We start from the raw sequence: 25,648 nt of genomic DNA, 5'->3' as shown, positions 1-25,648 counted from the left end.
AACCTGCACATTTAAGATTAGATTAAGAGATTGTCTCAAATACACATGGCTAACCTAATTGAATAGTTTTTTGTTCCTTTCACATTTGCTGTTACATCTGCCCCCTCAACCTCACAACTGAGAGTCCCTTTATTGGAAGCAAACATACATAGCCTACAAATAGTGACACAATCTAATGTGTCAGGAACACCTAAAGCATTTCATCAGTTTCTGTCAGTCAACAAGTGTTTGATGTGGAAGATTCTTTTAAGAACGATATTTGGTCCTCCTACCAACACTGTGTTATGGACCTAATTTATTGTATTAATTTCAACAATAATAGTTTCCCTTGGACACAATAAGTAGTATTTCATTCTGCCTTTAGTCTTTCACAATCAATTAAGCAAACAGGAAAGAATCTTTGAAAATGGGAATAAAATACAAAAAATGCATATGTAATTTACAAATACCTGTTGTTCCACTTTTTTTATTTTATTAGTGAACAGCTTAATGCGAGAAACACATCACACAGTATGAGTTACTTTGGATGTGCCTTGTATGAGGGCTAGATTTAGAATATTTTCCTGATGCAGAATTAAAAATTTTCTTTACCCTTGAAATGTGATATTCTCTTGACTCAGTAACCATAAATTCCCTCCTTATTAAATTATTCTACTTTTGTATGTGAATGGCAATCATTGGTGCACCAGTGATGCCTTCAGCATTCTTTCCACAGATGTGGGCTTGTAAGTTCAGACTCATACTGAATCTGTGCCTACTCAATACTGTGGGTTATCAAACCTTATTATCTAGGGCCTACTACAAAGCATACTGCCAAAACATAACAGAAAGAGTTCAGCTATTAAATATTTGTGCTTTAAATTACTGAGCTGTGTGATCATAGCAACAGAAAACGATTCCTACTTTTCTGCACTTGTCAAGCAAAAATCTGAAGTAGTTTAACATAACTTGTACAACTAGTGGTTTAGAACATTAGAATATAAATCTAATTCTGAATTTGAATGTCAAAAAGTATAGCATCGGTACACGCATCTTTCTATAATAGCTCTCAGGCCCATATTGTCCGATTGTCAAACTGGACAAATGCCGTGCCGTCAGTCCGGCGTACTGTTTGGGCTTTAACGGCCCATAATAGGCCATTGGATCGGCAGAGAAGAACAATTTATAGAACCATTAATGATAATCACCGTGGAAAATCTCTGAAGTCCACTTTCACTTAGATTTGTTTCTAAAAAATATTTATTGTTATAATTTTTTAATGTACTCATGTGAATGAAGTCCAACCTACCAATGCTTTAGGTTAATCAGTAAACTGGTATGATCAGTATAAAAGAATTATTGCCTAACACACTGTAAATATATAACAGGGATTTCAGAGATTATTTGATTCAGTTTATTTCTCCCTGAAAGAACAATATCTTCACAAAATGTATGTAAAATCGGGAATTAGCACCATTAATCACATGGATTCATTTTCATAAGGGTACGAGAGGAAAACACTGATTTTAAGAGCAATTCATTACAGGTACGAAAATGTCTATGTGGTGTACTTTACAAGGGTTGCACAGAAGAGATGCAGTTTATATTACAGGGTCCTGTCCCTTTAAAGCAGCAAGCCCCTCCTCCTCAAGTAGCAGAGCAGCAAACCGAACTGAAGCCCCTTTAACTCGAGCAACAGCCTCTCTGTCTAGGCAGTCAGAAAGGATGCTCCAGGCTGCAAGGACAGGGGGGGAGACACAGCACATGACAAGCCTGCGAGGCAACTGACACTGCCTGCCTGGTGCAATCCCAGCCCCATTAATATCTAAGGTGTCACTGCATTGGCAATCCAAGCTCACCTTGCTGATGACAGCTAGGCAGAGCAAAAATTACAAAGGCACCTGCAGCAGGAAGGATATTTTTATATTTTTAATCACTATCAGTTCTCTCTGCATCTTAATTCCATAAGCTGCACTGAATGAATTCTATTTCTGACAGAAGCAGCTTTGTCTGGTAAGACAGCAAGAGAGAGAGGGAGGGAGGGAGGGAGCGAGAGAGAGAGAGTGAGAGAGAGCGAGAGAGAGAGTGTGTGTGTGAAGGATACAGAGATTGAGACTGCAACAGAACTACCAGGATGTCTATAGCTTTGCAGCTATCCATGCAGTTCGCCATACGGTTCACCGGCAGCAATATGTGGACCTGGGAGAAGGAAGCCTGGATACAGAGCTGTTGATCTAGAACAAGGTCTGTGGACAGTGGATAAAGTGTGGATGTGAATCATATTTTAACTGCAGCAAATTGTCGAGAATTCTTGAGCATGGTTGTAGGTGTTGCATTTGCAGCACAGGAAAAGGAGAAGGAGCAAAGCTTTGCCTGATCTCTAAGTGCCATGCAGGAAGCATTACATTTTTCTTTGGCATCACCATGGAATCAATGTTTTTCTCTCGTCTCTTCCACACAGCTTTGTTTTTCTTCCTTTAACAAAACAGTTCTGGGATTTACCCTCTTGGGCTCGGCCAGGATCTTTTTTTAATGCCATCAGTACTTGTCTTGCTGAAGAAACATGATGCATCCCAGACTGGATTCCCTTAGCAACTAAGGCAGGTTTCTGGCACGATTATTTTATTTTCAGTTCATTCAATTTTTTTCTGTCATTGGCATCCAAGGAAAATTGAAGGGCTATGAGCAAACATGAAGATGCGCACAGCAGGCAAAAAAAGGACAGTAAAGTCTCTCTGATGTCAGTCTATGTATTCATTTTTCTTTGCAGCAAATCTTGATTATGAATGATGCTGGCATGTTTTCATCTCTCACTTATTTATATCTGTTCATTTCACTCATACATCTAGCATGGAATACAGAAATGCTGAAGAAAAGATTGCAGATCTGCGCTCCACTGCGTGGAAACCAACAACACATTTCTGATGTCCCAAAAGAAATCATTATTTGAAACAGCTTTTGATGTTCTTTCAAAAATAATTATTTTTTTAATTCAAAATTGAAGGAAAAGAGTGTACACAGGACCCAGGGAGTATCTCTTGTGTTAACAGTTGTTTTTTACCACGAAAAATAATAAGGGGATACATGTGAGAAGGAGAGAAAGCTAATCTCCTTTTCCAACAATGTAGCAAAAAAAAAAAAAAAAGCAGGAACTGCTTGGCTATTAATTTGAGCAACAGACTGGGATATTGCAAGGCTACAAAGGAGGTCAAAATGAGCACCTTATTCAAGTTACTAATTGCAAATGTTCTTACTTTTGCAAGATAATCTCTGTAAAGAAAGTTATCACATTAAATATGATCTGATAGCAATGTAAACAAAATGGCAACACCAATAAGCCGACTGTGGTGATTTACAGACACGCACATCTGTGTAGGAGACCAAGCGGATTTCTGTGGGTTTTTTATTTTATTAATAATTTTACTATATCTTTTTTTAACATGGTGGTGATCTGGACTAGTGTGAAGAGTCTAGATTTTGTTGAGGCCATGGATTTGTAAGCTTTGCTGCAAGAGCTTTAAGATGTTGAGATCTCCCTGCGCCGCCGGGGCTCCTGTTTGGATCAGAGCGGCTCACGGCGAGAGAAATGGACCCCTCGGCTCCCCCCCACGCCTCTGCCGCCTTTTGAAGGATGTCCCTCAGCAGAGTGCAGGCCCGGGACAGCACTGAGACCCCCAGCCAGAGAGAGCGAATTCGCGGTCGCATGAAGATGGTGATTGACCAGCTAGAGGGGATTCTCAAAGAGCTGAAGGAGGTGGCAAGGGAACTCCGAGAGGTAGGGGGGAGAAGGGGAAAGGGGGAGGTCTATTTCTGCATTTGCTCTACCTTGATGCAGGTTTGTCATTTATATGTACCTGATGATTGAGAACATTCATACACAAATATATTGAATCTCTCTGCATAGCTGTGTATGTCTGTATGTTCATAGGAAATAAAATATGAAATTTGTAGAGCTTAGCACATATTTAGTTGTATAGTTGAAAAAAGATGCAGTCCACTGTGATAGGTAAGCATTAAATGGAGTTAGAAATTGAAAGGCATATTAATGTACAACTATAAAATTGAGGTTGACACCATATTAATTATGGAAATAACATGTTAACATGGATTAGATAAACAGCTTAAAAATATGGAGAGATTTTAACAGAGAAATAAGTGTAACAGATAAATAATTATATATATATATATATATATATATATATATATATATATATATATATATATATATATATATATATTCAATTAAAGCCTAATAAACCTAACCAATTGTGGCTTAATTTGGAAGGGTAAAAGGGTAAAATGAAACATTTGACCACATTTTACACTCAAATCAAGAAGTAATGAATTATTGTACATGTTCCTCCAGTTTATCCATGGCTGTATATAATGTGTACAGCTGTGAACTTCAGTTTGTCGCTCCAAGTGTCTGTCTCAATAAACATCAGGCTGTGTGTCTCGTTCTCCATCAGTGTGTCTGTGCTGTAGAGGTTAGAGTGTGTGTGCGGAGAGAGCTTGAGCTTGTCAGAGATTTGTTAGCAGATTATGTCCACACCTCACGGGCATTAGTAGTCTTTAACTGGCTTCCCTTTAGGTTCAAAATGCACGGTTTGGTCTACCTCATGAAAAGTTTGCCAAAGCAAAAGAGGTGCTCGGCTTGGTCTATAACGTACACTTAGGAACTAATTGTGTACTTGTTTGTTTTCAAAATGCCAAATATACTGTATTTCTCTTGTGTACATAGCAAGGATTTAAGGTCATATCATACCCTGCAGACTCCTGTCCTTCCCTGAAAGTTGTATAAATCCTCAAAAGGCTCTCTAATTAAACTGGAATGTCCAGAAGATCTCCTTACTGCTTTGCGTGAGCTTCTGCTTTGCCCTAGTGACACCTTCCCCCATCTTTCACTCACCTCCAAGCAGAATTGTGCTGTTGGCCAGTTATTAACTGAGTTATCCATTTGATCATGGTGTCAGAGTCTGTCAAAGGTGCCTTAAACATTAACTCTTGACAGGCTTTAGGAGTGATGAGGTTATGTTGGGAAAATGGTAACTGAGTTGAGGTGAAGACCAGCATATTTGCGATAATTTTTACTGTTGTTTTTGAGTTTGAGCATTGTTGAAATCCTTTCTGGCTTTGGCAGTCACCAAATTCTGACCTCTTTACTGTTGCTTTTCAGTTGCTGTAAATGAAAACATATTCAGCAATGCTGTATTTAATGATGAAGGAAGCTTACTTATGTTTGTTGGTAGCTTTTGCTAAATAATTTGTTACCTAGGGAAAATAACACTAGATTTTTTGGGTTACATTTGCTGTAAATGTAGAACTACAGATGCCTGTTCCTAAAAACATAAATCGTAAACCTGCTTTTAATAATTTCAAGTATTTTACAGTGGATGATTATCTGTTAGTGATACCAAGGGATTATCATTTAGAGACACCACAGGAAATCCTAATGGTGTAAATTCTGTAACACCCGCATCAACCCTAAAGTGCAAATGGCCGTTGGCATTTTATCTCTAGCAGCTCAACATATATGTTACTGGATTTTGGATTCTGAATTAAAATACTATTAGTTTAAAATACATTTGGGAGGTAAGACATTTTAATGTAACTGTGATACATAAATTGAACTGGGTTTGCAAGATTCTATCATTGAAAAAGTCTTTAGGTAACAGCAGGAGCCTATGTATTTTATCTGTACTTAAGAGACACAGGTTTGTAGAGGACTTACCTCTATGAATAAGAAAAACTATACTCGTGTTTCAGTCAGAGATTGTTTTTTCACAGTTGTTTGTCCCCTGTGAGGAGGATCTTTTTGGTCAGGGATCAATAGCTTTGCTATGTACATACAATGCACTTGCACTACAATCTTTGATGTTGCAGCAATCTGCATACAATGCTTGCCGAATATATAATGAAAAACAAATTAATACAATATCACTGTTGGAAATGTAAGAACATTTGGCCATAGTTCCAAGGATGTGATACTACAAGACATATGATGCATATCAGAGTTAAAAAATTACTCGTGACACATTCACACATGGCAGTGCTAAAGCAATAGGGAGCAGACAAAGACCACTGGGAGACCTAAAAATGTAATCAAATGTTGCCACCTCTGTGTTTCTGTAAGCACAATCCTACAGACTTACAGGCCTAATCTTCAATTTCATTGCTAGCCATAGAAAGTAGATCACGGTTGAATGATTAAGATAAGGTCAACATCACACTGGTTATATTGCTATTTATTCTTAAGAGTATAATATCAACTTTTTGATATGTATATATATGATTCCACAGTAATTCAGTAGGCAGTGGTCTGCTACACTGGCTCTCAAAAGTATTCACCCCCCTTGGACTTTTCCACATTTCATTGTGTTACAAAATGAAATCAGAATGGATTTAATCAGGAGTTTTTGCCACTTCAATATCTCATATCTGATATCTGATATATTTCAATATCAGTACTCATGTGAATGTCTTTCCATTTATTTTCTTGAGACAAGGTCCATAGTGTATTATCAATACCATGTATGAGTGGGGGAGACTGATCTCAACACCGCAGATCAAATGACCTTAGAAAGGAGAGGGGTGAGGGCTTCTCCCAAACTTACCACATTGGTAGCATATCAACCTCTACAAATTCAGCCTTCCAATATCAGAGTATCACAAATAATACATGGTAACACTTTAGATTAAAGTGCACAAAATGCCTGTTTAAATTCTTTGATCTCCCAAAAATATATTAACAGAATATTGACACTGCGTAACTGGAGTTTAATGATGATTAAGTGTATGCTATTATCACCAGGGCAGTTGTCCTATATAAACAAGTGGTAAGCTAATGATGAAGTGTTAATAGCTTGGTTATTATAGAACTCTCACTGGTGTACTTTAAACCCAAGGGGGTAACACTTTAGATCAGCAGCTGTGAAATACATCTTTAAACGCCTTAAACTCTGAATAATGCTGCATGGTATTAACAGAATGTAGGGCCTATGTTGTTCCCAATTGATCAGACTTTTAAAATGTATCACTGTGCTTATAAAGTAGTGTATACATGTTTTATAATATGTACTTAGCAATGACCATGTTATGCTTTAAGTGTGATAATTAATGTATCCTAGAAGTTATCAGTTCTTGGCATTTTACACGTTCTTTTTTTTCAGGTTTGAAGCAGTCAGTAACTCACCAATTACAAAATCTGTTTTTTCCATTATGATTTTTTTTAGTGTTCTTTTGCATGAATACACTGCTGAGTCAGGTTTCTTTTCTCACTGTTGTACATCCTAGCAGTCCAGGGTTGTGTTAAGGACACAGCAGTATGAGTATGGCTTTATGATGCACATAACACAATCCAATATAACAAAATCCATTTTTTGGATTCTGGGTATTCCTCCATGACTGAGAATATAATACATTATACTTCCACCTCATAAACTTCAGAAATAAGCAGGTCTCAATTTATTATAAATCCTCTCTTTAAACATTTGTGTTCAATTAACCACCAATGCTTAACTCATGTTTATCAAAAGATCAACAAATTGCAATTTAACAACACTCCTCTGCCATTCAAGAAAATGCCATTAAGTACTGTAACTGTATTTAATAATTAGTGAGGGTATGTTAAAGCTTATGCGGTCCAGTCCTTGAAAATAGTATTATAATACTTCCTAAAAGAAGTATGACATGGCAACAATGAATAATAGTAAAATTAAAGCTCAGTATTTACAGTATGACAATCTTATTATATTAAAGTAATACCCTGGAATGTAAATTACATTGTACTGCAGTGCCTTCAACTAAATATGGCACATTATATGGCATACATTTAATGACACTTATAATGGTCTTGAATAGCTCTATAAATGTCAGCCAAGAACAAAAAATACACATCTTAAATTGCACATCATTACAAATGTAATTTTGGGCAAATTAATATCAATAATGTTAAAACTATGCACACATTATTTTCTTCACCACATTGGAGGAACTGGACAGTTAATGAGCTTTATATTTTTAATGTATATACAATAGTTGATTGTTTCAGCTTTCGTTTTAATACATGACCTTCCCATGCCTAACGAACCCAAGAAGAAATAACTGTCATTGTACTGTGGCTCATTCCAGAGGCAAATCATTTCAATGTGGCAAGAAAAAAAAAGAATAAAGGAGGAGGCTAAAGTATTAAAATCAGCCTTTTTTACATATGTTTGTTGGTAGAATCCAGTTAATAACTTCTAATATGTTTTGATCATTAAGTGAAGGGTGTCTCCTATTGTATAAGAGATGTAATTCTGCATGGTTTGCACAACACTCAGCTTCATTTTGTGGGTTAAACTGCACAACATGATATCACATATATGATAAAGACACCCTTCACATGACATATTAACTCATGAAGTTAACACCACCATGCAGGGCATCAGTAAATGCTTTGGCTCTGATCTCTTTTTACTGTATTCAGTGAGGTCCCCTAGTCACCAGTAGAAACAGTCAATTTACTGGAGATTAGGAAAGGATTTTATAAAGCTGGAGGCCTCCACACATGCTTATGATTGCACAGCAGGCAGAACACCTCTGAGGCTTATGCTGAGGGCAAAATGACATAACCAAGAACTCATCAAACAAAACAAATAAAAAAACAGAGAACCAGCTGAACTGCACTTGAAGGCCACTTATCATTTATTACTACTGTGCGTTTCCGAGGTTATAGTAATGACAATTTTGCTAAATCAATCTGTTACTTGTGTGTGTGTATTATATAAATATTCAATTTTCAAATTCATTTTCCATATTTCATAAGGCATCTGCTGACAGTTAAAAGACAACTCCTTTTTAGATTAATATAAATTAGTAAGCTATATACACAATACAATTGGATTCTGTAATAAAGTGAAACCACATTAAAAACTGATAGGTAGGTAAATAGATCAGTTTCAAACTGCCAATTTTGACAAAATGATATGCACTTTAATTCAAGTCATTGTAAGATTACATTTTTACCTTTTATAACAATTTTTATGAAGACTACTAGACATTGTGTTAGCCTCTAAAATCTGAATAGTAAATTATTAAATTATCCTTATAAAATTATTTCTCTCTGCACAAATAGGAGAATTGTTCCCATTTGCCCCCCTTGAAGTGCACCATTATAGCACAACTTCCCTCTAAACTGGCAGTATTTCAGGACTCCATGAGCCATCAGAGAGTTGATCTGCAGATGTCAGGCATGAGACATCACAATGAGAAATCAGGGGCATGATCTGCAGATGTTACGGAGGACTCATTGGATTTTCTGTACAACAGCAGGCCCATAGGAGTTTGATATCTCTGCAAATTAGCTCATCATTGCTTTCTTCTAGAATAATAAATACATGAATAAACAAACAAATAAACAAACAACTTTTAACCTTCTAAATTGTACACCGGGAGGTAAATAATGACAAGCATGTAATCCCCTTGTGCCTTTTGATAAAAGGCTAGAAAATAACAACTCCATTAAGTGAGCAAAATATGCAATGTCCTATTGACTTCTTCATCCCATTGGATTAGCAGGACTTCTGCTTGTCTACATAACTCTGTATACAACTGCTGCTTTATGTTCATGATTTTATTTTACACACATTAGTAAAGCATTGAAAAATGCAATCAGTTCCTTTCCCCCATTTATATAATTGTACTTTCTGGTCCCCCATTTTCTCTTAGTCCAGTGCCCTGTCTATTGCTATTTGGCAACCATAACAGTTAAAGACTAATCATCCCTTATCCGTAATTTAACAAAACCATCTAATTAAATTTTATTGTAGCCTGTAGAATAAATGTGATGAGTTCGTTTTAACAACCATAGGACAACCAAGTGTTCTGTTTGATTGTTTAGTCTTCATTTAACAATCTTCTGCTTTAAAAATCATAGTAGAAAAGCAATGTTACTAAAGCTTTTTGGGGGGTTTCATTATAGGAATATAATGTATAATAATGTAAATGTGGATTTGTTAAATAATATATTTAAAAACAGAAAAATAAATGTCTAGGGGGCCACAATATTGAAAATTATTTTTCATGTGTGGGGATTATCAGTGGTAGCGTCAGGCTGGAGGGGTATCATGGCACCTTGGTTAGAAAACAAAAAGTTTCATTTCTAAAGTTCAAATTAAAAAGCAATGGTTTTACACAGCATTGTAGTTTCAGGAGACTTGGGCTAGGATTAAATCAAAACTTTAATCCACCCACTAATAGCAAACCACAGTACTGTACTCAGTGGCAGCTTCCTTTTCTGTAAGATGGTACTTTTTTTTCTACTCATAAATGTTGTACAGGTTTGTAGTTTGTTATTGGTGGGTGGGTCAATGTTTTAAGTTGCCTTCAAAACAGCATCAATTCTTTAATGCACAACATCCCCCTTCAAGTAATTGAGAATCACTTTGAATATAATCAAGTTATTTGTATATGTATAGTGGGGTTCTATTACAGAAGTCAGATCCTAGATACATATAGTAACATGCAGTTCAGTAAAAACTATTTGGGTACACACACACACACACACACACAATAATATGATTAGGTGTGTAAGACCAGGGGTAATATTAAAGACTTCTCTCTCACATGTAGCCCAGGACTATTAATATCTTTCCATTTTTCATTTTCACTAAAACTAACAAATTTGTTTCCATATGCCATTATTTTTCTTCCTGATATCTTGATCCAAAATATTATATCTTCAGAAATTTTAAGACTCACACACAAATAGCGCATGACAACATATACACAGATGGTTCCTTTTTTATCATATGCCTTGTCTTTTCAATTGCAAGTTGAATTATGTTTTTGCAGCACAGACTTGTAAAATCTGCCCTAGACGCTTTCCACAATTTAATTGTATTAGTTATATAAATATCATTATATAAATATATATAAGAGTCGCTGTATATCAAAACAATTGGAAGTATCATGAGAAGGCCTTCCTTCAGCAGTGGATCGATAAAGGCTGCTGCTGTCGATGATGATGTCGATGACATATATTCACATATACACACAGAAAGATATTGTATGATGCTGAAAGACAGCTCAACACCACAGGTCAGTTGTCAGGACGCAGTGCATTGTAGTGTATCAAGTGATGACCTATACACATAAACCTCAAAGGACAGGACAAGTAGAAGTGAATTCATTCTAGGTTTCAGTTTGGGATTTGATTCGTCTTTTCATTTAAATTGTCGAAGAAGGAAAAAAAGGACGTCAAAAAACAAACCAAAAAAGATGCAAAGATGCACTTCCTTCACTTATAGAGATAATGTTAATATTCTTCAGGAATATTATAGCAGTGAGGAGAACTTTTGAGGAGGTGTCAAGTGAGTCATGTGCAGAGATGTCTGCGTGGGGGTTTCCTACCACTCAACCCCAAATCCCCCTCATGCGAGGAGTAACAAATGACTCGTTGTTAACAAAAGGTGAGCGACAATGGGACTGGATATGAACAGACACAGAGCTGACAACTGCCTCGAGCTACACTGAGAGCTTTATTTAACAACTGTATAGGCTTACCTTAGTCCTAAATCTATCAAGATGCACTTCAGGCTGGGATTCATTTATTATATAGACCAATTTCAACTGAGGACTATATTTTTCAGGTTGAGTTTAAATCTAGGCCAATAGAGGAAATAAGGATCATTAAGCTGGCCAGTTCAATTTATATATTACAAAAATGTAATTATAGTGGGATATAATAGAAATTCTGATAATATTCAGATATTCTGAAAAAACATGCCACCATTTATTATAATCCTTACATTATTATTGTGCCATAAGGCTGTTTGACTATGCTCTTATATAACTATTAATCAAGAGAAGAGATCAACCGCAACACAAAACATAGGAAAACAAACAAGGCTCATAAACATATGTGTTCATATTCTGCATTCAATGGACTCATATTACTACCACAGGAACAAAACATGATGTGTATGGAGTTGAATGAGGACAAAGATGAGCAGAGATTAAAAGAAAACACATAAAAACAAGCTCTTTCTTTATATGATAGGACACTATCTGAAAAAAGGTCGCCGAGTGACAATTTGCTTCTGCTTACATCAGCTGATGTATTCAAGCCATTCAAAAACATATTTTTGTCATATCAGAAAATATGTTCATACAGAGTCCCTGAACAAATAATACAAGGGAAAAGGAAACCAGATAAAACATATCAGTGAATAAAAAGGAAGTCAGCCATGAATCACTGCATCCCTGGATTCAAGTCTTGTTCAGTTCTACATACTTATATCTCTTCCCATTAAGATCTGCATCACAAGTCAAGGAACCCACAAGCTTCACTGCATTATTAATGCAGTGTGATTTTGTTACTGCCAAAAGGCAAATTATGACTAATTGGCACAGTTTCACTGCATGTCCTCCTTTGGCTAAAACATGCAATAGATGTGGTGAAGGCTGAGGCAGTGACCTCCACAGTCACAGCCAAGGTCATGGAATTACACACAAAATCAGATTCTTTCCTGGCACGGCTTTAAAACAGAATTTAATCGTCTGCCCACGTTTGGGGTGTTAAGACTGGAGAAAGGCAAACAGCATGAGAGGAAATGAAAAGTTGATGCAAAGCTGTGGGAAACAGTCTGTTTTGATTTCTGCTAAAAACCCTTTCTCTGTAATATAGGGTCTTATCTAGCCCATAGTCAGTGGTTATTCTAGAGACACCTAGTGGAAGACAGAAAAAATACTTATAAACAAGACCTCTGCTCTGCACACATTTTCATCTTCTTCTTCTACTACTACTAATAATTATTATTAGTTATTAATAATAATTAGTATTAGTAGTAGTATTTTAAAATATACTATACATATTCATTAGTATAATGTTTGTATATATAAATTATAGTTTATATGATCATTATTATTATTATTATTATTATTAGTAGTAGTAGTAGTAGTAGTAGTAGTAGTAGTAGTAGTAGTAGTAGTAGTAGTAGCAGCAGCAGCAGCAGTAATTTTCAACAAAAATCATCATACACCACTAATGCAACCTATTGTCTTTTCCTTATGGAAAAATACTTTTGCAGTTGCAATGAAATAAATGTAGCAAAAATTACCTACCTATTTATTCCTTTTCACAGCTAATCTTGTCGTCTTGATTAATGATTTATACGCTGCCAGTCTGGTAACAGGCAAATCATGTCTTTTGGTATTTAAAATAACACCTTTCTGTATGTTTGCACCTTCCTTTTATACAACTAGCTTTTCATGTTGCATGATAAAAATGTTGTCATACATACAAAATAAATTCATAATATAAGTATTCATAATGAGAATATTATAATATTGGCTGCATGATAATTCATGTCTGCTGTTACATCTGTAAATGTATGTATTTCTCAGATTGTTTTTCAGTGTTTTGCTTTGATCACAGACCCACTCGTGTACTGAAGAGTTTTAAATCAAAGCAGCACAGCAAATGCAGGGACAGGAAATGTCCAGAAGTTCAAATGTGCATCTATATGTATGAATATGCATCTTGGCATCTTTAAACTTGAAACCCAAGTTTTAGTTTCTTAGGGAACTATGACGACCAAAATGTGTTTTTTTTTTGTTTTTTTTTAAAGTAAGCACAGTCAGATTTGTCACCAAGCTGAGAATAACAACAGCAATATAACATATAGCACCAGTCTCTTTTGGTTCCACATAACTCCCCAATAAAGTAAATAATAAATACATTTCAGAATATAAGAGATTTTTGTTTTTATTATGAATGATAATTGTTCCCAGATGAGTGGATAATTGAATAGGCCTGGCTAGGGCCTAAGGTGAAAAATATCCCAAATACTATTGAATCGCTAATGCTTTACATTTGTGTAGAGTTTATATTAAAAAGGGACATTATTATTTATTTACTGAGTTCAGGTGTTCACTCAATCAATAATTATTGATGTCTAAACTCACATTGATGCCTTGACTCCTAAAGCTGACGTGTGCAAGTTGTTGCTCCTAGTTAATGATTGTGTATTCAATGATGTACTTGCATTCTCCGAATTAATTAAATGCTCCTTAACAAGCCTTGATGTGTACAGCAATATTATCTTTCCCTAATTGCTAAATATGGAAATTATGGCTTCATCTTCCTGCTTGTATTGCCAAGGAATAACTGAAAGATGTGTATATCATATCCATTATATTTTACCAATCACATTATTTGGAATCACCAGGACAAAATGCTAGGATATTTTATGAAAAGAAATGCAATTGTATTCCTTTATTTATTAATAAATAAAAAACACAAAGTGTGTTCTTAAGACAAAAATAACCTTAAATAATCTGTCACAGAGTCATGTTTTTCAAGGGCTTTCCAAATCCACAATTTTGTTTGTTTTAAATGTTTAACTCTTTTAATTGTTTTGTTATTTTCTTGAGGTAAATGGTAACCCTGAGTGAGCAAAACAGCTATGGTGCTGTCAATCGCTCTACTGCAGCACTAATTACAGTAATCCCCATGGCAAAATATTCCAGGTGGCTTTTGGCACTGTACTGAGTTTTTGCAGGCGGTTTACCACTCGTAGAGATGTAGTCACTTGAAGGAGAGGAGGTAGTATACAGTGAATGAAGTGTGAAGGCTAGCCAACTTACATATTCAAAAATGGGCTTACAATCAAATTGTATGCACTGTGAAAAGATTTACAAAACAAAACACTTTTGCGGTAAAATGAAACATACAATATATATATATATATATATATATATATATATATATATATATATATATGCCAAATTCACATTCTGCTTGTCAGATTCTCTCTTATTGTGATGGATAGGCAAAAAGGAGGGGGTTATAGATATGGTAATACAAAGAAAAGATGTGGCATACTTAAATCAGTCCCATATTAAAATGTATCTAGTTTCCTCAAGCTAGAACTGCTTGCTCTAAGGCAAATCGATCACCCTTATATTAAATGTAGTCCTAGGCAATTGGTTTTTATTTCTGATTTGAGCAAATATTTATAATGCTAGAAAGACAGGATGGATTTGCAATGCAGTTTGTACCCCATCTTTCTTTTACATAAGGCCATGAAGAAAATAAAAGAAAATGAATATTCTGTTGTCAGTAAGGAATCATTTAGAAGATCAAGGGCCATGTTCATGAATCAGTCATGCAACTACTAAGTCATAGTTTGAGAAAAACAAAGTAGAGAAAAGCAAAATAGCTAAACCCAAAACATCTTGTAAATCATTTAATGGGTTCCTTTCAGTCCTGCTACTTTTTTCTTTTTAGGTCATAATCCCCTCCCCCCGCCAACCCACTAAACATCATAAAACTTTATCTACAAGTTGCAATAGGGTTTAGCTTGTTATATTTTGTTTTTAATAATGGCACATATGTTATTAAAGGAGCTCAGCCTTAATTATGCCTTAATAATACAGACCCACAATTTTGCTGGGATGGGCAACACCAATCCTCAAGAGATGGACTCCTGCATGTTTTCAAAGTATCTTTCTTTTTTAATGGATTAATACCCGGAAATGACAAGTGATTTAATTTATTATCAAAATAATTAGTACAAATAAGTAATTATAAGTAATTAGGACCCAGGGTGGAAATTCCAGAGGACACTTTTGCCCTTAAGACCTGGAGTTGTCTGCTTTGGCCCTTTGATGTTTCTATTACATAACTCTCATCAGCCAAAATGTAAAGATACTGTAAAGATACTTGTTTTCCTTAAATCAGTCTGAGACTGACTTAGTAATATGAGCAAAAAGGAAGGAGAAAAAAAATCTCAGTTTAAAAATTGAAAAAGGTAGCTAAATCAATATGTTCCATTTTAGAATTCACGAAGATTTTTATCTCTAGAGAGAGGAGATGCATTATCGATCTTCATATCCTGGAGATCTTGCACTCGATAACCAGTAGGATAAAGCGACACTCTTTGTTAAATAAATGGTTCCACTGCTTTTATAAATGCCACTTCTTCACATAGAACTACATTTATAACAATTATCATAGGACCTATACAATTAAGAATAAAGGGTGTAACTTAGTGTAAGCATTTCTTTATAATTGCATCAAAGCCAATACACTTCTTTTGTAGAATCTCTTGCCATTAATTTACCCTGCATTTTGAGGAATCAAGTTTCATTAAGTATTGGGGTATTGTGTAATTTTGGGGAATTTAAATAAACATTTAAAAACAACTTACCTGGCTTTTTGTTCCCATATCACAAAAAAATAAACTAATGCCTTTAGGTTCATGTAGCAAAACAGTGCTGTTAAAATATAATGGCTCAAGCTCTCCAATTGTCCATGAGTCTTTCCTGATGAGAAATATTCAGGTGTAAAAAAGTAGAAAATATTACAATGTCACCATAATATGAGTGGCCAAAGACTTTCAAGCTTACCATGAAGCACAATTATATGCCTTAATGTGATTAATGTATACATAAGGCTATGGAGTCTAAATGTGCATTACTTCTGAATATATAGCTGTATATTTCATAGCAGACATCCTTATCTAGGGCAACTTAAAATTGTTGCAATATATCACATTATTTTTTAAATACATACAGCTGGGTTTTAACTGGAGCAATCTAGATAAAGCACCTTGCTCAAGGGTACAGCAGCAGTCTATTCCAACTGGGATTGAACCCATGACCTTCAGCTCTGTAGTCTAGTGCCCTAAACACTACTCCACACTGCTGCCCCTAAATTAATGCAAATATTATTTTTCAAACCTACTATCTCCATTTGGAGCTTGTAAGTTCAACATGTTCAATATTGGAAACTTTAGGGCAGTATTTCCAATATGGTAATTTTAAAACTTGGAAATTGGCAGCTCCAAATGCAGCATTGCTTGGAGAATTATCATCTGACTGCCAGAAAATTCAATGAGTTTGACCGAAACAGTTCCGTTCCCAAGACCTTTTTTTAAAGAAATGAACCCACCGCATCAGTAAAAAGAAAAGACACAAGTTCAAGTGATGGCAGCTAAGTTATTTCTCTCAAAATGTAATGCTAATTGTAAATCATCATATTGGATCTATTGTTCTGTTTTTAGTCTTGGTTGAAGAAAGTGGAAATGATCAATGATCACATGTGGGTGACTAAAATCACAGTCTATATTTGAGAAACATGTATTGTAAGTTACATAATAATTCAATGTTTTATGCTTTGTTGTTATGTTTATAGAGTATACATAATTTATCTGCATAAGGTGTTATACTGCATGGGACCAAATATAATAATAGCATATTGTGATTTGTTGGGGGCTTGCAATAAGGGAGAACACATTTGTACAACTCATGCAAATGCATTATTACGTAACAGAAGACGCTTCTAGAATGATTTAGGACAGCTTGCAGATTGTAAATACATTTCAAAGAAAAGTTTACACTACCTGCATTTGTCATGTATTTATTTATTTATTTATTTATTTATGTATTTATTTATTCATAACATATTCCTTTAGATGTATTTTATTAGTGGCTCCAATTTATGATGTTTGTTATTTTATTACCATGCTGGTGACTGGCTAAGTGATGCACTAACTAGATGCACTTATGTATAGAATGTGAAAGCACGCAAGTTCACATAATACTTGCTAGTTTCAAACTTTTATATTTATAGTATATAGAGCAACATTTTCAATTTCATGTAAGCTTTGATAATCTTCCAACTAATATCTCAAAGCATCTGTTCAGCCTTTAATGGGACATTAGCATAACCTCTTTACATTCAGCTTAAACTTCCCTTCTCTTAGCAATTCACATATTACGAGTATTAAGGTTTTGTGCTAACATTATAGGATATATTTACCAATCCAATCATAACTTACTATGGACATGTATAACCTAACTCTAACCTTTGATGTTATTTTTGGAAATCATTTCAAAAGCAATGCTAAACAAGTACATCAGCACCAATGGACTAATCAAACCAAATCACAGCAGATCCACAACCAACCATTAATTCTGTGTGGTAAAAACTGGATCTATAAAAAAAGGAATTCCCAATAGTTCATTTGAAGCAAGGCTGCTGGTTCACGGCCAAATTTTGACTTTTTTTCCCATTACCCATAGCTGAAATGGAGTGCAAGGAGGAGGTGGTTTAATGTTTTTATTTTCTATATTTAGACCTGTCTGCTCCTACAGATACTGAATACTAATCAGGACTGCAGCACAGAATGAGAGTTGGACAAATTCTGAACCTAAAGCCTGTCATATTCAGATATTTTTGTTTTGTTTTGTTTTGTTTTTGTAATATATAAAAAGTTCTGGTTTAACCCTAGCAGTATTACTTCACATAACAGAGGTAACGTGATTTGTACTCATTAGCTACAGATGTAACACATTCCTAGCAAAAGGCATGTCTTTATTTATTATGATTAAATTAAGAAACACACCCTTCATATGTATGCAACATCTATCAATATTTTCTTCATTACTCCTATTTCTTGCCTAATATCAGTCTTGAGAGTTATCAAAAGGCTCTGGGAAGCACCTCCTTTTTTAACATAGCCAAAGATGGATTAACAAAATATTGACATAGCTGAAATATATGTCACTAGTTTTGACAGGTGCGCTATTGCTGCATACAACATTGACAACACAATCACAGTTTACTTTTACTTTTCTCTGAATATATAGATGTTTATGTGCGTATGTATATATTTTACAGTGATGAAAAAAGCCCTTTTTGGGGGGAAGCAAGCGCCCTTTGCTCCACAGTACATGTTCTTTGTGTTCTGATGATAGATAATGTGTCTTAGCACGCTGTCTTTTCAGTGGTTCAGATCCCTACAGTGATTTATAAATTCCACAGAAGTTATTAAAATGCATTCCAGTCTAAAGGCCCCTGTTTCTGTCCTTGAATCCCAAATCCTCATTTCATAAATACACTCTACCTGAGGGTTAGGGACCTTTACAGGTGACAGAGCCCATTTTTATTCTTTAACTTTCTTTGATGGGAGAGTGCATTGCATACTTAATCATTCTTGCAAGGCGTGTTTGTGACAGACACCTATTGGAAGGCCCGAAACTTTTTGTGGTATCTGCAACCTGTAAACCACGTTGAATACACACATTTTCACGTTAGCCTGGCAAAGGTGGCTTGTGGTCTTTTCCACATAAGGATTGTACCTTTCAGACAAGTTTTAAATTGAAGCTACAGCAAAGATTCAGCTCACCCATGGAATAATTTAAAAGTGTTTATCTGAAGCAAAAGCAAACCTTGGCACTGATGCAAAAGAAGCCCTCTACATATTCAACAAACAATTGTACCTGTTGAAAGGTAATAAAGGTTATATTTGATGTTTCTTCTTTCATGGTCTCAACTCTACAGATAAACAGATAATTATAGTTTGAAGTACTGATAGAAATAATGAATTGCACATAGGGATTTCCCACCCTAGAAAAACATTACTGATCAAAAACAATATATTTGTGACCAGACAAACTGAAGGGAGAGCTTAATATTTCTTTCAGTTCACTGTGGTAATTCAGAAACTTTACATATACTGTTTTTATGGGCTCCATTCTCAGCAAGCAGTCATACGCTACCATAAGGACCTTAACGGTCTTGTGTCATTTTCTCCACATGCTTCCCACATTTGTTACTGTTTCTTCCTTAAGGTCAAATTGGACTGGAGCAAGAGCTTTTTTGCTGTTGTGCCCCATGTCTGTGGAATTAACTTTCCAAAAACATCAAATAGTAGCACTTTGGAAGTGGGGAACAACTTTCAACAGGAAACAACTGTTTGACTTTAAAATACTTAGTAATATACATACCACAGGGGTTTATGGGAGGTCTTCTCAACCCTCAGGGACACAATTATTCTTAACGATGATGCCATTCTTGCTGTTTCTTAATCTGGCTGGTTCCATTACTTGTTCGTGAAAGCAGCTGTGTGTAGATGTATGATTGTGGAATGCTACACAGGGAGACATCACCAAGAGGCAAGAAATATGTGAGAACAGTAAGGTTTATTCCTTGCAAGTGCCTGTCATACCTGATAGGGTCTAAATGAAAAGTCAGTGCTTGGTTGGATTGCTGAAGTGTATTTAAAGCAATATATCAGCCCATACTTTTTCCCAGTGTCAGATCTGGACATGGCATTGAAGGCTATGTTGACGATCGCTAGACATTACATTTTTAATGTATCCCTCATTTTCCTGGTGGCACTGCTATTGTTCCTGATATAGTCACTGTTCTGGTCTTTTTAAATTAGTTTTGCACATTAAAGTCTTTCAAAGGTTACTATACTTTCATCTGTTGGTTTACTTTTTCTTTATGCACTGCAGGCATTGATGTCAGTATATAGTATATATAGTACGAGTTTTTTTTTGTTACTGGTGCAATTGGAATCTTATTTCTGTAGGTTAATTGCTTGAATTGAGTCTTGAAAATTGTACCCGAATTACCTTGAAAATTGAGTAAACCAGTGTTTTGGAAATTATTAAACAAAAGCAGTTTAAATTGTCCAAGTCATCTATATGAATAAATTAACTGTCACCATTTTAGTATTCTGGCTTAAAAGAAGTTAGAGTAACAAGATACAGTGGATTGCCCTATATTTATATTTAGTATCCTTCATTAGGTTAGCACACAATTAATGTGTGCGTATAATACATATTACGTGTGTACTATTTATACCATAATGCTATACTGTTATAAACACAAATATTGATTGCATATATGCAAACTGTGAACAGCTGGCAATTGAACTAGATGGTATCTGTTTTGGAAGAATGAACTTTACACCTAAGTGAAGATTCAGTTTGATTAATGTAAAAAGAACTTTGTATTGCACTATTTATATAAAATATACGCTACCAAGAATCTGTTGTGCATAGGAGTTTGTAGTAGCATGCTGACTTACATGAAACAATCATGGAGTTGTAATGCTTATAACAGCAGGCGGACTGGGTTCAAATATTTGGCGAAAAATACATAACTTGATTATAACAGGCAACCGGAGACAACCCCGATCCCAAGTATTAAAAGTTAATAGTTATGGCGTTAATGGCGTATGGGGCTGCGTAGCCGCAGACCAGTCAGGGTGCCCATGCTGACCCCTGTCCACTGCCGAAAGCGCCTACAATGGGCACGTGAGCATCAGAACTGGACCACAGAGCAATGGAAGAAGGTGTCCTGGTCTGATGAATCACGAGTTCAAGGTGTTGACTTGGCCTCCAAATTCCCCAGATCTCAATCCAATCGAGCATCTGTGGGATGTGCTGGCCCCGCCTCGCAACTTACAGGACTTAAAGGATCTGCTGCTAACGTCTTGGTGCCAGATACCACAGCACACCTTCAGAGGTCTAGTGGAGTCCATGCCTCGATGGGTCAGGGCTGTTTTAGGACCTACACAATATTAGGCAGGTGGTCATAATGTTATGGCTGATCGGTGTATATATATAATATATATGTATGTGTGTTTATACATACACTATATATATATATATATATATATATATATATATATATATATATATATATATATAAATTCAATATATAAATGTGGCAGTGAAATGGAACTGACAACAGCCTCAGGGACAAGCTGGCACACAGTAACTACTAAACAGGAAATAAAAAAATAAGAATGTGTCAACTAGTGGGAGAACAGCACGGGGGTGAGGCTGCCAGGGCTGCACTGCTGTCTCCAGATATTATTAATGGCTATTTAAAGAGAGATGTAACGCTCAATATGTTGATCATATGAGTATTCTCTGTGACTTCGCTCAGACAGATTCAGTGATATTATCCTAGGTCACAATTCACTTTAATTGAAGAGCAGCAGCTTAAATTACGTTCAATCGCTGCTGGCAGTGGGAAATTAAGAACAACTGTGCATGCACCCACAGTAGTACACATATCACAGAACGGTGCTGCTTGGTGATGTTTTGAAAGTTAATTACAGTGCTTTGCGAAAAAGAAAAAAAATGGTCATAAAGTGAAGACATTTGCAGTTTACCAAATAACCGCACAAGCCAGTTGCCTGATAAATCTCACTGTGTATATGTCACTTATCTCTTGTTATTAATTGAAATATCAGCAAGTTAGTTTGCGTCTGTGCAAATGTGCATATTGTTGCATACTCTCGGTTCACATACGAACAGCCGACTACAGTGGATTGATTAGATATTCAACTGTCAGCATGGTGCTTACTGCAGGCCATCTCACCATTAAGTGACTTGGCTCACTTCTGCTGTGGTTTATATTGCCTGTGGTCATGTGAAAAATGTGGAATTGAGCACCCCATGTCAGTGTCTGAAACTGCTGCTATTCAATTACCCATGATATTCCCCCAAGTAGAGGCAAATTTGTTTGGTTCACTCACCCACACCGAGTTTGACACGCTACAGCTTAACATTCTCCCTCTTCCTGCTATTATTCTATCAGAATTACTGAAGACAGAGTTTAGAGCAAATCGTATAGCGATGACAAGGAGCAAAATCCATCCATCCAGTTCAGTTAACCAATCTACTTGTGAATTCTTGACTTTGCTTAGATAATTGGAAATATTTATTTATTATGTGTTATCTGTGAATATTGACAGCTTAATAAAATATGGCAATGTGCTGGCTTTTAAAACGCATAACTGATAGGATTATTAAGCATTAGCCTAGCCTTAAATAAACATTAGACCATCACATTAACTTCACCCCCGCTCAAAAAAAAATGGGAACATACAGCTGCACAGTTAAGTGCCCTTGTTGTCTAGAGAAGAGAGGCCAGGATCGATAACCACACAGACAAATTTAACTGAACCCAAAGTCAGTGGTTCCTCCAGGGAGGATAGAGGAATATTGGCAAGGCAGTGTGTTGAATCTTACATTATAGATGTACCTACTAATTGGATATATGGATAGCTTCAATTTAACAGTGCTACCTGTCCATCACCTTTTCCTGTGATCTATCAACATGCAACAAAACACAAAAAGGCATAAATGAAAATAATATGCCTCTGCTGTGAGGTACTTAAGTGAGAGTACCAGTTTCAAATTAAGTTATGTCCCTTAGTGCAATAAGGGAATTGTGTATTTCAAAGTGATAGGACATTTACCTCTTCTGTGATGCTTGCAGGTAAATCATCTTTTGCAATAATGGCTCTGCTAATTTCATCAGGGAAAGGGATTTGTTGCATCAGGGGTTGCATCAGAGAGAGTGCTTCTCTGATAGAGCGAAACATAACATCTAGCTAACCCTGGCATGTGAAGCCAGTGCATGCTTTTCAAATATTCATATTTCTTTTAAACAGTTCTTTTTTGTTTGTAAATTTCAATCGGCAATGTTTCTCTTGTATACCATCCCAAAATGGAATTGACAATTGTCAAGCAACTCAGCTCATACTTGCACTGACTGGATAAAGACAATATGCATATATCATCCTTCATGACACTTTCAGGTCATGAGCTTCTTATCATACAGCAGAGCTATGGCGTTCTAAGGAGGACTAAGGACTAAGGCAGTTTTCACTGATAGCACTGCTACTCTTGTAGTTAAAGACGACAAAACTCAGGCCAATTTTGTGATCAACCAACCTCAGCAGCATACAACCCAGTTGTGCACCACTACCCAAGGAATCACAGTCAACGTAGGCATTGACATTTGCCAAGATTCAAGCCAACCATGCCCAGAATTTTGAATTATTTTGTTGGTTATTTTTCATTTTTGTATTATTCATCAGTTATGTTCCTCGTTTTCCATTCCATTTTTACGTGTGACCTTCATTCTAAATTGTGCAATCCATACAAAAGGAATGTTGGTAGAAACATTAACAGTGTCTTCTATACACGTAGCCTCCATCCCTTTTTACCACATACTCAGAATCAATCGAATTAGTCAGAATAGCAAAAGATAAGAGAATTAATCCCAGCAAGTTCTTGCTTGATCTTCTACGGTGTGTACATTTGTTTAGTTTGTTTGTGTTTGATGTGTTTGAGTGTTTTGCAGGGAACATGTTAAAAAATGTAAATATTTAGAGAGCTAGGGAAAGTACTCTGTCAAGTGTTTGATCCAAGTTGTTTGAGAATGGATATCAGGCTATTGTTCTCTGCATTATTTTTGAGGTGGTTACTCAATTATTAACCTGTCAAAATATTGTGCTCTTTTTCCAATGTTTAAAAATCACATGCTGATATAAAAAGAAACAATAATGAAGACATTTAAACTGATTCTGGATGCGTACTAATACTACATTTATAATTTTTTACACACAGACACAGATAAACACACCATGTTTAAAAGCATTTTGCCTAGGAAAATCCAATAGTACAAAATACCATGTGTAAGAGGTACAAGTTTTAGATTTCAGATTTTAATATTAAAACCAAATGTTTGTCATAGCTGATTTTAGCTTAGCTTTAGCTTAGTTTGTTTGTAATTACAGTTTGTGTGTTCAATACATAAATAGGCAGGTTGCTTATTTTGAATTTAATTAAATAAAAAATATATGTGGGGCATAATATTGAAGAATATGAAAATATTATGTCAGGTGTGCTCCACTGCAATCTATTCCAACAACATAATCCCCAACAGTTTACTGGCAGTTTCTGGATAATTAGTAGAACTTTGTCATCACCTAAATTGCAGCTTCAATCTCTGCAATCTGTATTAGATGACCTTTAAAAGCATTCACCCAAAATGTATGTTGGCTTGTACTACAGGAAGTCATTGCTGATGAATACTGATGTCCTCATATTTTAAAGAGAAAAGTGGAGTAAATTGTATTTTAGTTACTTAAGTACTTAAGAATTGCCGTGAATTAAAGCATGAAAGATATAGTTTCATTTATAACTAATTACATATATCATAATTACTTTAATGCTGTTAGAGGACTTTAATTTAGTGATATATTTGATAAAGATCCAAACTGTCCATGCATTTGTGAACATGCTGCTTTGGATATAAGTTGAGTAAAAAATATATAGATAGATAGAGAGATATATAGAGAGATAGATAGATGTGCCATTGTATTCTTTGCTGTATTTTTCTTTATGAATGTCATTTTGAACGTCATTCTGTTACATATTCCTTCTTTTCGATTTGCATAACTAAATCATATTTAAAAGGCTCTCTCTGTTAAATTGATTCAATTTAATGTAAAGCACTGACACTGAAGTGTGGCTATAGCTTAGTGTGAGCTCGACAGAAGAAAATATTGCTGGCTGCACTTATCAACTGGAGAAGGATCCCTTGATGGCTCGAGGCTGTGTGGAAAGAAGAGGTGATTGTGGCTCTTTAGCACTGCTACAGTCAGTCAGTGAAGGTGCTTTGGTTCACAGGTCTGACATTGATACTCCATTCCATTTCAGTAGCATCGAGATACAGGCAAGGGCACAGCTTCTACTAGGACCGTGTAGATGTATTACAGCACATAGACCTAATACCCACACTGAGGCATAGCCTGTGTTAGGAAGTCAATTAAATGGATAGAAAATCTCCATGTGGTTAAACAAATAACCTTGATAGTCACTGAAGACAAATGACTGTCTACAGTTATACATAGAGTGTACCCCCACACACTTTAATGCAGTAGCACAATAATATCTGAAAGACATATGAAATTCTATGCACATTGTACATTTTGAATGTGAATATCAGTTTCTTTACACCTGATACACTCAAACCTAATCCTTAGCCAGACTCATCCCTCACATCAAGGACAGACAGTTCTTA

General features: G+C 35.6%; 1 protein-coding gene across 2 annotated transcripts in view; it reads left to right on the top strand.

The window, feature by feature from the left end:
• The first annotated feature begins 2,042 nt into the window (after positions 1-2,042).
• The window catches only part of insyn1 (inhibitory synaptic factor 1), a 34,367-nt gene continuing 10,761 nt past the window's right edge, over positions 2,043-25,648 (top strand). The window contains exons 1-2 of one of the 2 annotated variants that reach the window (XM_066701668.1): positions 2,043-2,223; positions 3,440-3,754. In XM_066701668.1, the coding sequence (XP_066557765.1) occupies positions 3,611-3,754 (144 nt within the window). In that variant the 5' untranslated portion in view covers positions 2,043-2,223; positions 3,440-3,610. Of the gene's footprint in view, positions 3,755-25,648 lie in introns of both variants that reach the window. The other variant, XM_066701667.1, reaches the window with a different exon arrangement.

This window comes from Amia ocellicauda, chromosome 4 (assembly GCF_036373705.1).
Source record: "Amia ocellicauda isolate fAmiCal2 chromosome 4, fAmiCal2.hap1, whole genome shotgun sequence".
Lineage (NCBI taxonomy): Eukaryota > Metazoa > Chordata > Actinopteri > Amiiformes > Amiidae > Amia > Amia ocellicauda.
The sequence above is the reverse complement of the archived record's forward strand: the minus strand, read 5'-3'. Positions and strand labels throughout refer to the sequence as shown.